Here is a 14,437-nt window from a genome sequence, read left to right as displayed (position 1 = left end):
GGTTTTTTTTTTCCTTGTTTTGGTTTTCGTTGTTTGTTCCCATCAGTAGCTCCGACGCACTTTTTCCCCTCCACTGACACCTCCTCATTTAGGTCCATTCAAAGTTATTGAACGCCACTCTGATTATTTTGTTTTGGATTTGAACGGTAAAAGTGACAGTGTCTCTGTAGATCGGCCCGCCGTGCACATACGCCATAAGCTAACCAGATCCCGTAACTGTAATTCGTTGGTGGATCAGATGTTGCATGAATATGGTGTTAAGTACTTTTGATTACTTTCTTCTTCTTGAATTGCTCGTGATACCATTCCTAGTAGCGGTGAGGAAGTCCACACAAACATTTTTTTTCACTTATTCCCTACTTAACGTCTCTAAGGTCTATTCCAGATTCCTCTCTTGTTTATGTTTATGTGAGCAGTCAATACAACCGGGATCATCCATTGGAGTTCATTAACATGAATGCAGGTACTCCATACGAGGCATGTACATATGAAATGGACAGCAGCTTGGTCCAGGATGCTACCACTAGCTTTCATGGGGGAAGCATGGTACTGCTGGGGAACGCCCTTCATTTCTGCTTTCCGTGGCGGCAAGTTAAGACACAAAGTGAGTATTCCCATTCATAGAGATCTACTCTTAAAAGCAAACGCGCACCAGAGTTTACCTTTGGTTCAAAATAAATTTTAGGAATTCTCTGAAGTACTTTGTGGAGATTGATTAGAAATCAAGGAGAAATAATTTAACGGAGGTAGATGGTTTCATTTTAAAGCAAATAAAATAAACCCAAAAACGCTCTTAATCGAGCGCAATTGAAGTTCGTTTTGGTTTATCTTAAAGACCGGTTCAAAGGGGTATTTTGGATATTTTTGGAATAATTTCAGAACAATTTTGTTGTCCCTAAAATTTGGGATATCACTAATTGAAAGGCAAGGTGAAGAGTATATTTTTCCAACTATTTGACAAACACCATACTCTATTGTTCTGATATTTGGTTATCAATTGATGGGGAAGGGTTTCAATCACATTTATTATATGACTTTTTCCGCGATGTCGCATATTATCCCATCTTATAAGTTTTTCTACATATTTTGAGGCCTTTTTCAATTAACCGTGAGAAACGTTGGAACAAAAGGATCTCAAATCAGTTTGACATTTTTAGTGCCAAACTTATATGAAATTAGTAGTAATTAGAAGAAATTGATAATGTCTTAAATCTAGCAACTGGTGAAACCATTCTCCTCCGTTCAAACTGGACAAGCCTGTTTTAAAGTGCTCCTCAAATAATATTGATTTCTCAAATGCCTGATGAAAAAGGTCTCCATGCTCTCAGCCGGACCAAAAAATTTCGTCAGAAGGAATTGTGTCGCTACTTAGTGAACTTATCTTTAATTCGACTCAGAAGTTGTCTAGACTTCAGAAAGTGGATTTTCAAATGTTTTTTTCAAGGAATCAAGAAAGACGAACTTGTTTGGGCTCTGTAGATGGCATGTGAGGTAGCAAGTAGGGGGAAAAGAGGAGGAGAGGGGAAAGGGGTGGTATAAGTCTGTTGAGAGACTTGACAATGAGGTGAAGACAAATGTTGTCTCTTCCTCCCAGTGACCGTGAGATGGGCCTTTGCGCATTTGCAATTGAAGCATACCTTATGCCTCAATGACCGCATGCTCATGGATGAGTGAGAATAGGTTACCTTACTTAGAACGGCCATTCTCATTAATCTTGAAAAGGTCAAACTCCCTAAGTTTGGGAAACCATTTTGGGTGAGCCAATTTGCATCCTTTCCCTGTCTTTTTGCATTTCTGTAGTTTATGGACATAGCAAATTTTGAGAGCATTTTCTACTATCGGTCAGCTCTGTATCTGTTCTTTTTTTACCGCTAAGGTGGCCGTGTCATGTATCCCGCCAGGATTTTTGTCCCCCTGCAAAAACTACAGTATTTAATGAAATTTTCCCAATGCTTTGTCCTTGCGAAATAAATCACTTATTTACCTGCTATGCTCGCTTTGATTTCTTTGAACTCTTTGACTACAGAAAGAGGACGTAACAAATTAAGAGTGTCAGTACTACACAGTCAAGTAGAAGCTGGGTTGGACCATATTCTAGAGATGTGGACTGCGAATAGAAGGCAAAATTTCGTATCTCCAAAACCGTTCATCTTATTCCAAATAAGCACTTCATACGATCACAAGATCTTGTTAAATAGATGGAGTTGACCAAATTTGAGCCCAAACCTATGGTTAGAGAACTCAGGAGACATAGTCAAAGTTAAGTAGTAAACAATACATAAAGTTCAAATTTTCGGCCTTCTCTGGGCCAGCTATTTAAGCTTTTGACAACATATATTTGAATTGATGCACTTTACAAGTAAATGATATAGAAATGACCCGGACTTAATTGAAGAGATCTACGTTTATCATTGTATTGCTGTCATTCGAAAAGTGGCTCAGAGCTGCTATGACCAAGAGCAGGCCGATTCGGCGGGAAGCTCGTTCACAGTCCATATTTCTAGAAGTCCGTGGTGTGACCAACCCAAGCTATTAAGGCTTCCATAATGAAAGGCTCATTAATAGAGGACGGAGTTTTCCCATCCAAAACCAGCTCAAGACAGTTCCTGACACCTTCAGAAAGCCCCTTCAACAAAGCTTCCATGGTTATTGAAAGCAAGGCTATTTGAATTATGCCATTCAAAAATACTGGAAACCTGAACAAAATATGGTGAAATATTCTGGCAGCTTCCTTCAAGTGCTAGAAAAAAAAACTTTAGAAATGGACGAGGGGAAAATAAAAGATGAAGAAGAAGAAGAAAAGACCGAGCCAAGTGGGCAAAGAAACCAGCCCGCGCGACCAAAGAACCAGCTTTACAGCAGGTAAACAGCGCGCGGTAGCTGGGGGAAAACCAAGGAGGAAAGTACTCCCTCGGGACAGACAGTGGAATAGAGACGGGAAAATAGGTGGTAGAGTCTGGATGAGGCTAGCAACAAAGAAGAAGAAAAGGGGAAGGAAGAGATAAACGAATGGGTCGACAACGATGACCGACTCTGGGCTAACCAATCTTAAGCAGCCTCAGCGAGCACACGCCTACTTATCAACATACAGGAACAATCAATGGAATGGAACAAAAGAAGATTGTAGAACCTAGTTTAGTATCGAAAATGTGAAACTAAACTGACTAAATGGAGCAAGCAAAACCAACTACACTTACAAATACATGAAATAAACAAACAAAGCAATTCAAATATATTCCTGGCACTAAAGATAGATGAAATATCCTAAATTGAGATAAGAACATTGAAAGGTGAAAAATGTGAAAGAATACATGAACATATAAAGAGAATATTTAGGACAACTGTACTAGATATTAGAGAAAGGAAAAGCTAAAAATCAAAAGTGTCTTACCTGAAGCAGCCACGTGACTGCTGACACAACACTGGACAACAACAAGCTTGAACCGACCGTTTGATAGAAATCGGCAGGAACAAAATGTGTGACTGCTCCAGTCAAAAGACTGAACTGAACTGAATTTTAATGTAGGCCCATATCTATGACTATGTTAAAGTTAGATCACTTGTAAAATGCCACTATGTGCCTCTTAATGAAGTTAATTCCTCTTCATGATCAATGTGAGACAAATCTTTGAGCGGGGACAAACATTGTCAGCCAACGTAGCCCTAAACTTCCATCCCGCCTGTATTTCGCCTAAATTTCCCTTGAAATCCTCGGCATTAGATTCTTTCATGGAAAAAAAATCGTGAAAACGTTTTTTGCCCAAAAAATGACCGAAATAGTTGAACACTTAATTTAAGCTAAAGAAAATATCTTTCCCACTCCTAATTGTGACAGATTAATGATTCCGATTTTTCCAATTTTCAGACAAAACCGTGGGAAGTGGTAAGCTCATTCATAAACATTTGGAATATGAACGTAAAACTAGGTGCGAGAATCAAAGTTTCGAAATCGATTAAAAGCATGCATTATGTGCTTCTTTTGATGAGACTGGCCACAAGACGTTACAATAACTTCGTTTGATTATCCTCCCCTCCAATGCAGAGCTTAACAGAGCATAGATTGAGAGCCCTCATGTGTGAATCAATTACGAGAATTCATTCTATGTCTGTCTTATGTTTTATGTTTTACGTTTTGAGAAGGCATAACGTTTAAAGCTGAGGAATCTTGGAAACAAATATTTTTTTTTTCAATTAAGGCTTACGTGTTTTTACCGACATTCCGGAATTCTTTCCCAGCAAGTTCTACTAAAAAAACTGATCTATTAATGAGTGCGTATCTGCCGCTTTAGGACACCTCCTAAGCGTAGGGCTGGACAGGTGTAGCTTGAAGGAATGAGGTATGGTTTAAAGCTAAACTAGGAATCGTCGGAGAGGTACGGGAGAAAGGTTGAATAGACTATGGGCTCTGTGAAAACCAAAAAGCCTGCAGGCTCTTTGAGAGCTTGTTGTCCAATGAACTCGTCTTATGTCGAGTGGTACATGTAATGCCTCTTTTGATACTCTGGGAGTGTTTGACCCTGGATTGGGGCAAAGGCCGTAGAGACACTTGAATATGTAAATAATAAGATAGCGCTCGTACCCACGTTGAATGCTGCTTAATTCAAGGGACTGACCCATCAACTTAGGTGGCTTACACCACCAAGGATGTTTCCTGTGAAGTTCTGTTGCACCTTCTTTATCTTATTCAGTCCTATTGCGGTCATCGAGGCCGGGGGATGCATGTTCAACAAGGGACTAAACTATAGATTCATAAGAGATTTTGATTGTTAACTGATCTCTAGATTTGAAAGTTCGATATATCCATCCGAATGTTTGAAAAGCCTTGCACACTGTCCTAGTCTGGACACGTTCGTGAGATTTTCCCTTGCTCTCAACAATTTCTCATAGAGCTCTTACACAGTTGACTGCCTCTATTGGGTTTTGACGATCATCTCAATAGGATGGTGCGCCTTGGGATCAACAGACATAGCTTTAAATTTCTCACCGATCATTTCTATATTTTGGAAAGCCTACTTCAAACGGTTGACCCAGCCCTCAATCCAGCTGAAAGATCATAACGCGTAATTTTGGCGTCTGATGGTCAGTCTCATTTTGAAGAGGAAAGTAATGTTTGGCACTGATCAGAGTTGTTCGTTTTCAACCTAAATGTATCTGCCCATGTTTCAAACGCTCATGGCTCACTTCAACAACAATTTGAATAAGACCAAACACTTCTCAACATCTGTTGTTAAAACCGGGACTTGAAGGTTACTGCAGACGATAATCACACTTAAAACCTTCTCAATTTCAGACCTATCCATTGGTGCTTGCTATTTTGTAAAACCTGGCCAGCATTCGTGGACTAAAGTTGTCTTATTTCCCGATAACACCCGCCAAGGAGCATTCACCTTCAAAGTGAACGACACCACGATGTGGATATTGGGCGGTGCATCCAACTCCGATTACTATTTTGAGGGTAACAACATCCGTCATGGCACTACAACCCGAACCACCAAGTTTTACCATTACGATGGAAGTTCTAGTCAAACCGTCGATGGACCTGATCTTCCAACCAAGTTTAATCTCCCCGAGCTATCATGGCTGAATGAAACACATGTCATATTATTTGGATACGCGGAAGACGCGGCGGACGAGCAAAAATATTTCATTAGCAGGTGGCCACCGACCGAATTTTCGTGGTCAGCTCATTTAAGACCCGACGTAAGTGTGATAAGCTTTTTAAGTGGGATCAATGGCTCAAAGGTACTATTGAAACATATGGAAAAGTAAATCAGTTAAACATTTCACGGCATGGAGGTTAATTATTCCATTTGCCGAGTCGATTTGAAAATGCTAATACATGATGGAAGTTCTTGCAAGCACGACTGCCTTATCACTTGAAGAATTTTAAGGTGCGCAAATCTTGCAGTTAAAGGATCTTAGACTCATGAAACAGACTTGGTATGAGATAGCCACATTGCCTTACACCCCTAGTTCCTGGCTGTTAGAGGGTACATGGTGCTCATTTCACCTGAGAAACTGACCTAAGAATTTACTGCTACCTTCAATAGTTTCTCAGGTGAAATGAATTTCTTTGCAAGCACCACATACCCTTCAGCAGCCAGGAACTAGGTGTGCTTTTTAATCTAGCGTATAGCTCTTTTCTGGAGGATGGACAAGGTTTTCAGAATGTACTTTGGCCATAAAATTGAATACCGTACTCCATGACACTTCGGATTTTATAGTTGTTTTTTACAGTTTTCGGCACTGACTTGCAAACTCTGTTCAGACTAGAGCCCTTTGTGGAGACTAAATATAATTCTTCAAATTTTGTTTGCTACACTCTCTCTATGTGACGATGCCAGTTGAGTTTGTAATTGAGTTGTTATTCAACACAAACTAATTTCGTATCATCAGTATCAGATATGGGCTAACCTCCCACTCTTCAACGCTAGCCGGAAAATTAAAGTCCCATACAAGGAAAACATTCCAGCAAACTGCCCGGTCCTAGAGATACCCGGTCCAACTCTTTTCTTGTGAATTTTAGAGCAAACAAGAACAAGCTTACTGTACGAGAAGGGGGTCGACATATTAGGCCAGTTGTTAAGCGGTTTAACACATTTGATTGAGTATACTAGAGTATACTCTAAATAAGGATACTGGAGTATACCTTCAGTACATAAATGTACAATAATGTACTCTTATGATGTCATAACTGAAATGTGCTCCAAGTATAGACAAACTGAAACCAAGGGTACTCCAGCTATAAACATATTCAGGGTAGTCCTGCGGTTAGCTCTACTGCGAGATCTGAGTAATGAAAGGTAGATGTACATTTATAGTGTAGACCGATGTCTCAAGCATTTGAATTGCGGTTAAAATATGCATATTTGACTCTGACAGCAGGCACAATGCACCTATGAACTGTTAGGCGATTGATGTTATGCTTCCAATTTTACATATCATAAGAGAAGGTGCCAAGGTTTTCCGCCGGAGATGCTAGCTCAAGCTACATCAATGCAAAACAAATACACAATCCTGGACAAAATTTTCCGAAGTTTGGTCCATGCAAATAACGCTAGATTGCTGGTGAAAGCTAGACCGATGCTTATTTTTTTTAAATTAGCATCAAAAATGCTTCCTGGCCACCCTGTGATCACCGATGAGTAGACTCATAGAAATATTCTTGCTTTTATTACTAAGGGGGATCAAATTAATGATCACGGATGGTTGCGAGTAAGGCTCCAAATTAACATTTTTTAATTGCTTATGACAGTACTGGTGGAATGTCCGATACCCGTCAGTTAGCCTCAATAAGTTAAGTTTATAATCCATTTATCTATAAGAGTAGCAATGTTGCATTGCTATTTAAAAAAAATGTCAGTTTTACTCAATGACGTACTTCAATACTTTTTAGCCGAAAAGCTGTTTTAGGACTGAATTTTATTAGGTTAGAATTTTCTAGCTTTACAAAAGACTTTTTGAAACCTTGGAAAAGATTTTTGTATTATGCTGCACGTTGTATCTTGGTTTTTAGTACCTCTATCATACTGAAAGACCTACCAGTGACCTCCCAAAATGTGTGATGACATCGCCAGTTGTTACTTAAATGAGTCAATAGTGACAAGCATACTCACACTCACTCCACTGCTTGCGCCAGCGCCACTGTATTCAGTTATATAACTAGGAAGCTTTTAGAGCAAAAAAACGACACGACAAAACTGATCCTTAAACCTGTTGTTTGAAATGTCGAAGTCGGTTGGATTTCGATGGGAAATAATATATTGGACATAGATCACGCCACAGAATCAACACCTGCATATTCCCTGATCAATTTGAGGGAAGCAAATTGTACCATGAAGTAGCCTAAGAGAAGAGAGGTAGACTTCATTTTTCTAACTAATCAGGTTCGTTAGGGGGACTTGATATAGTCACAAAACGCACATTAAGCCGCTCCGGTCACTAGAATTGACCCTAAATCCTGGGTTGGGACAAAACTCATGGATGCTTTTGAAAATGTACAGTATCAGATACCTTTGAAACCTTCTCTGAACACTGCAGTCCCAACTTCTTCCCAACTTAATCTCTCTCCATTAGGCATGTCAAGTGCAGGAAATTCAAGAAATTCAAGGAAAAATGTGATCTGGCGCCCTGAATATGGGTATTTTGTGGACAGAGAACTAAGAGAAACATCAGCTCGCACCATCCAGCTATTGAATTTTCAATAATCGAGTGATTTTGAGTGAGCTGTGTTACAAAACCCAACAAAATGAACATGTTTGGTGTAATTCAGTGAACGCACTATCAAATTGGCTCAATACCACAATGCTACCGGGACATGAATAAGTCTTTGCATGGGTAGGTGTAAAAGTACTAAAGTGCTCACAGTAAGGTTCTTGATGAAGTTTGAAGCAATTTATTGTTTAAACTAAGAACAATGTATAACAATGAATACATACCAATCAATATAGCCACCTTTCGTTGCCATAGCTCTCTCCAGGCGGGGGTGGAAGTTGGCGCACACTGACTTGACCACCGAGGCCATGATGTCGTCGACATTGATGTGGCGTGTTTTGCAGGCCTCATCCTGTACGCGTGCCTAGGTGGGGAAGTCGAGGGGATTGAGGTCGGGACTCTGGGGGGGCCAGAAGTTCTTCGGCCAGAACTCCATGTTGTCGCCCAGCCAGTTCTGGACCGTATTTGAGGTGTGTGCTGGGGCCCCATCCTGCTGGAACTCATAGGGCTGATCCCCAAAGACCTCCAGCACCCATGGCAACACTTTGGTGTTGAGAACATCCAAGTAGCCGGCCCCAGTGAGCCAGTATCCTCTAGGAAACCAGATTGGGGGCATCACAGACCCGTTAGAGGCCACCAGGCCGAGCATCATCACTGATGCTGGGTGCTTTGTAGTAGACACATAGCGGGCCTTGTCTTCAACAGGGTCACCAGGGTCATTCTGCTTGTTGAAGATAGGATCAACTGTGAACGTTTTCTCATCACTGAAAATGACAATTCGGCTCCCATGGGACTTCAGACTGTTGAGAAGTTTGGTAGACCTCTTCAGCCTTGCATCACGCTGTATTTGGGAAAGAAGAGGCCTCTTTATCCTCCTTAGGCTTTTCCTGCCCATGTTCTTGATTTGCTTGGAGATAGTGGACCTGTGGACGCCGAGATCTTTGGCGATGGCGCTGATGGAGGTGTTGGGGTTGTTGTGGGCAGCATGCTTGATGTCAATTGGGTTTGTTTTTCGTGGCCGACCACTCCTTGGTCTATCCTTAAGACGTTTTATGCGGTCTGCCATGTTGAAGACAGTCCTCAAGCTCACGTTAAGCCTTCGGGCAATTTCAGCTTTTGACAGATGAGTGTCAAGAAGTGCCGCAACCGCAACTCTAGTGGCCTCCATATCTGCTATCAATGGGGCTACTGAAAACATTGTTTGTAAAAAAAGTTGCTGATTGTTCCGTCCACAATCGAGTACATCATCCTAAAATGATATGGATAAATGATGTACAGGTTGAATGATTGCTCCCGGAACGGTATTTATCAAAATGTCTTGAGAAAACGTATGCTATTATGTTGTGAAAATCACGAAGTCGTTGGTCAGCCCAACGTGTGTCAGTTGGCGGTCAGATGTCGACCAAATGCCAACCCAATGCTCGCAATCCAACGAAAGTCTCGGAAAGTTGTGAAGTTTAAAGACACTCTGGAGGAATCGATTCTCAAAAATTGATCGGATGTATTCGCGAAAATCCTTTGTCATTGAATAACCGATATTCCCGTGATTATTTTGAGAAGGGGAAGAGAATCTGAGTAAGCAATCTCATCCTCAAGGATCGATGTTACCGAAATGTTGGCCCCTGACGGCAAATGACGACCAATCCGTCCTGAATGTCCCGTTGGGACGTAGTTCCGGCCCAATGTCAACCCTTTCTCGTTCAGACCCAGTGGTGGTCAGATGTGACCCACATGCCACATCTTATACATCTTACAAAGAGGCAGACATGATCCATTGTCGGCAATCCGAGAAACCCCTTGATGGCCAATGTGACTGGTCTGACGAAAGGAGGTCAACCCTGGACATTGGTATGTGAAAATCACTGTTGCGGTCAGATGTCGTTCAGGTGCAACAGTTTTACAGAAGAAGCCGCCACCGTGCACCAGGGGCCCTGAGACAACCCGTTTAGCCTCCATGGGGAAGAGGCGGAAGTCAACGTGGTGCGAGAAGTTTAACCAAAAAGACACACATTTCGGGGCTCGAGGAGAGCACAGTCACATTTTTTTATCTCAAGGACAAGTCACATTTTGGTTCTCAAGGAGAACAGATTGACCACTGAACATTGAAAGTGATAGCAACTCCCAACTTGAAGCTCTTTTACTGGTAGTTGAATCAAGGACAATTTTGCTAGACGTGGTGGAAGTGGAGTCGATCAATTTTGAGATAGAGAAGTGAAAGTCAACGATTGGAGTCGGGACCCAGGAAGCCGTGCAGAGTCAAGAGGACCTGGGGAAGTGCATAGCATACATCAGTGAGCCAGTATAGACGAGTTGAAAAGTCTCTGGAGCTGAGTACAGGTGCATCTTCTGAGTCGTGCTCCGTCAATTTGATTCTGGACCTTCAATCCCATCGAACGACTATCGCCGTGGATCTCCGTTGGACGCAAGACTCACCCTCATCAAAAAGTAGGATCAAAAACAGTTTCTATCCATGCATGTTTTCCCTCTTCCATGGCCAAGCAATTACCCCCTCGTTCATTACCCGAGCAAGATAGCTGATTGGTAGAGTGTCATTTTCATGTAGAGTAGTTGAATAAAGTAGAGGATTGTTACCGAAGTTCATCTTTGATTTGGCAACAATCAGGTGTTAGACTCTAAGAGTAGAGATCAACATCGTTTGATAGATGCCCACTAGACTAGGATAGTGACCCACATTTTGCAGGATAGTTAGCCTTGAAGATTGGCCCAGGTATATGCCAGACAACTGAGATTGATCTGGGACCGTGTGGAGTAGAGGTAACTAGCGATTTGTATCCTTAGTCAATTGATGATTGTTTGAGCCCTGATAAATCAAGCTCGAACTATTGCTCGTATGCCCTGATTGGGTTATAAACCGGAGGCCTTAAGATAGGTCTAAAGAACTGAAGCCTCTGTTACTAGGTGCTCTCCATCTTTGAGAGCTATCAAAGTATTTTTACCTAGTGCTTGGTCAGGAGTTCCATGTTTCTGTTCACCATGGGAATTCAATAAGTCTGGACCTTTCACGCCTGGCTGGTGACGAACAACACTGATCATCCTGCTAAACCAGCAGGAAATTTGAAAAATCGAAGTCAAACCTGCAATAGCTTCTAGGGGCATAATTTAACCATGCAAGACTTATTCACGACCCGGTATTTGCTTAGACAAGCAAGTAAAATGAAATAAATGTCAAAATGCAATGCATGCATAGCAGCAATGGCAAAATTCAACTTTGAAGGAATTTCTGCCATTTTCTGCCACCATTTTCTGCCAGGTGGTCAAAAAATGGTTTTTTAATAAATTTCCCATCCCTGATGATCAGTGTGGTTTGGCTGGGCATGTGTTCTTTGATTTTACTCCATGACTCCATGGAATAACGTCAGTTGTTCATGAACGCGTTTGTTGACAAGCCCTGTTCGGTCATGAAGGAATGGAAGTAGTGATTTCAGAAGCCATGAGACTCGAGGATTGGAGCGACGAGGAGAGGATCCAGATGGAAGACATCTGAAGTATCCGACCCCACGTAGTTAAGCAGCAACAGAACCTAGTATATTACAAGTAAGATCATTGATCATTGACTCTACAATTGACACATATGATTGTAAGTATAAAATTGGTTTACCCTGCATGGCAGTGGTCTCGTCCGTCGTCGTTCTACACTGTTCACATTTTGTTTCTCTGGTACTTTCGCTAATTGGTTGGAGTGTGAGCAGGAGCAGTGGAGGGTTCATCATGTCCCGCATTTTGCGCTGGGGCACGGATTGCATCCGGGAGCGGATCTTGTGACTGGCCTGGTGGGGGGAATATCTGGTACTTGGGTTTTCTCTGATCCGCCGGATGCTTGCAAGAGCTGGCCCCAACTCGTGCGGGAGCCAGACGTCACACATGGTTTTCTTGTTCTTGGGCTGTGGCCCCCGTGACGTCACGTTCCGATGATGGTAGTCCGGCCCATCATCGACCACTGGTTGCGGCGGGGCGAACTGAGGAAGGTTGGGCGGAGGAAGGTTGGGCAGAGGAAGGTTGGGCAGAGGAAGGTTGGGCAGAGGAAGGTTGGGCAGAGGAGGGGACACCCTTGGTCTCGCCTGGACCTGAGCTGAAAGCAATGCTCTTTCCCCAGAGGTGAGGCCGGTCGCTGGGACTTGAGGGGCGGGTCGGGGTGTCGGTATCGGCTTGATGTGGTCCCTGTGCCTTGTGAAAGTCCGCCCGGAGCTCGGGCTGTACACCACATAGGCGTGGCCGCCGATTCTGGCCTCCACCAAAAACGGATCAGACATGAAGAGGGGCTGGAATTTGGAAGTTCTTTTGTAGTTTTTGACAAGGACCCGCTGTCCTCGCTGGAGATTAACGGTGGGACCCGCCCGCTTGGTTCCCGCGGCCCGCTTTCGCCACGCCCATTCCTTGCACCGGATCCCACGGAGGCGTTTGCCCGAGATATGGGACCCACGCTGTATCAGCACCCGTGGGGCGACACCCGTGGCCGGGTGGGGCGTGTCCCGGTAGTCTTGTAGGGCTGCAGCTAGGGCCGTCTCCACCCCTCGGGGGGTCTGATCGCTGAGTTTGACAGCCTTGCCAACGAGTCGCATGGCGCACTCAGCTGGGTTGCTTTGAGGGTGGAGTGGTGGTGAGAACGTGTGATGAATTCCCAGGGATTGGACAAACGTTTGGAATTCTTGGCTGGTAAAGTTGGTAGCATTGTCGGTTCGGATGATTTTTGGGCTACCGTATTCCGCGAATATGGACCTGATTGCCCCGATGGTGTGTTGTGTGGAGGCGGACGGAACCGGCACTGCCACGGGGTAACGCGAGAGGTTGCACCTGGCCACGACAATCTGGCGGCCATCTGGAATTGGGCCGAACAAGTCAATGGAGACGGTATGCCAAGCGTATGGGGGGGGGTGCTGCCGATATTGGGGGTGCCTTGGCTCGTTCTGGGACGAATTCCTGGCACTTTGGGCACTCTCGGTCAAATTTTTCGATTGTAGAGTCCATGGTTGGGAACCACGCCACTGCCCTTATTCGACGCTTCATGGATGATGAGCCCAAGTGGGCCCTGCCATGGCTCATGGCCACAATCTCCCCCCGAAGGCCAGTGGGGATGACTATTGAAGAAAACCGTGTGGTCAACAAAGTGCAAGACCATTTGGAAGCCAGAGCGGATGAAACCGAGACACTCTTTGGAAGCGATCAGAGGGATTTGATGCTGGATCAAGTCAGAAGACCTGGAGAGATGCCCTCGTAACCCAGAGAATACGGGCGCGCCTCAGAACCAAACAAACCCTTTTAAGAGCGAGGTTGTAGATCCGACAGTGCCCAGATGGCTTCAAGACTCGCCGACTTCTCCGGATGAAGAAGGTTGGATAGAAAGACTCGCCCTTGATACCTGTCACTTTATTCACTTTGTTCCATGCATTGATTCATCAAACTTCTCGTTCCCCACAGGAGAAGCTTTGCCTCTTGAAGTTGTCGTTGAAAGGGGAGCCCTCCCTTCTCCTCAAGGATACCACGGGGGGACAAGATATGTACCACAAAGCATTGACATTGCTGAAGAATCGGTACGGGGACTCAAAGTGCTGAGTTCTTCACCTAAACAAGCTTCGCGCGATTGTGAAGGTATGAGTAGGAGATCCCAGTTCTATGAACAGATTTTCCATTGAAATCCAAGGTCTTTAAGCCGGACTGAATCTCGAATCGAGTGAGATGGAGCACTTGCTGGCAGAATTGGAAGAAAAGCTCCCATTGAACGAGAAGATTCAATTGAGAAGATTTCGAAGAGTCGACAAAGATTCAATGTAGGCATTCAGCGAGTGGGTCGGAGAACTCGCCCAAAGCGCCGGGAACATCACGATAGTGAATCCCAAAACCATGGACAAGCTCATCCACGAGAAAAACCCAAACGGATAGCACGACAGTTGAGACCAAAAGGGGAGCTCAATTGGACAAGCCGTGCCCCGTGTGCAAAGGCCCGCGGTATCCTCTGTTTAAGTGTTCATCATTTGCCCAGAAGTCCATGGAACAAAGACTTTAGTGGTATCAAGCAGAAGGGTTATGTTACAGGTGCTTGAGAAACGGCCATAGGGCCCGGTATTGTCAAGGAAGTTACAGATGTGAAGTCATGGATTGTGGCGAGCGAGGCAATTATCTCCTTCACCATCATGGAATTGAGAATCCGAAGATAGGGAAGACTTCAAACAAGAGGGAAAGCCAGTCGTTTGTGACTCTTGCAACC

At 43.8% G+C, this 14,437-nt stretch overlaps 1 protein-coding gene across 1 annotated transcript in view; it reads left to right on the top strand.

Moving 5' to 3' along the window:
* Nucleotides 1-14,437, top strand: part of LOC131887182 (uncharacterized) — a 27,525-nt gene that overhangs the window by 8,204 nt on the left and 4,884 nt on the right. The window contains exons 3-5 of the mRNA XM_059235718.1: nt 386-604; nt 3,866-3,883; nt 5,291-5,700. Coding sequence (XP_059091701.1) covers nt 386-604; nt 3,866-3,883; nt 5,291-5,700 — 647 coding nt within the window. The remainder of the gene's footprint in view (nt 1-385; nt 605-3,865; nt 3,884-5,290; nt 5,701-14,437) is intronic.

Source organism: Tigriopus californicus, chromosome 9, assembly GCF_007210705.1.
Source record: "Tigriopus californicus strain San Diego chromosome 9, Tcal_SD_v2.1, whole genome shotgun sequence".
In the NCBI taxonomy this organism is placed as follows: Eukaryota; Metazoa; Arthropoda; class Copepoda; order Harpacticoida; family Harpacticidae; genus Tigriopus; species Tigriopus californicus.
The sequence above is the reverse complement of the archived record's forward strand: the minus strand, read 5'-3'. Positions and strand labels throughout refer to the sequence as shown.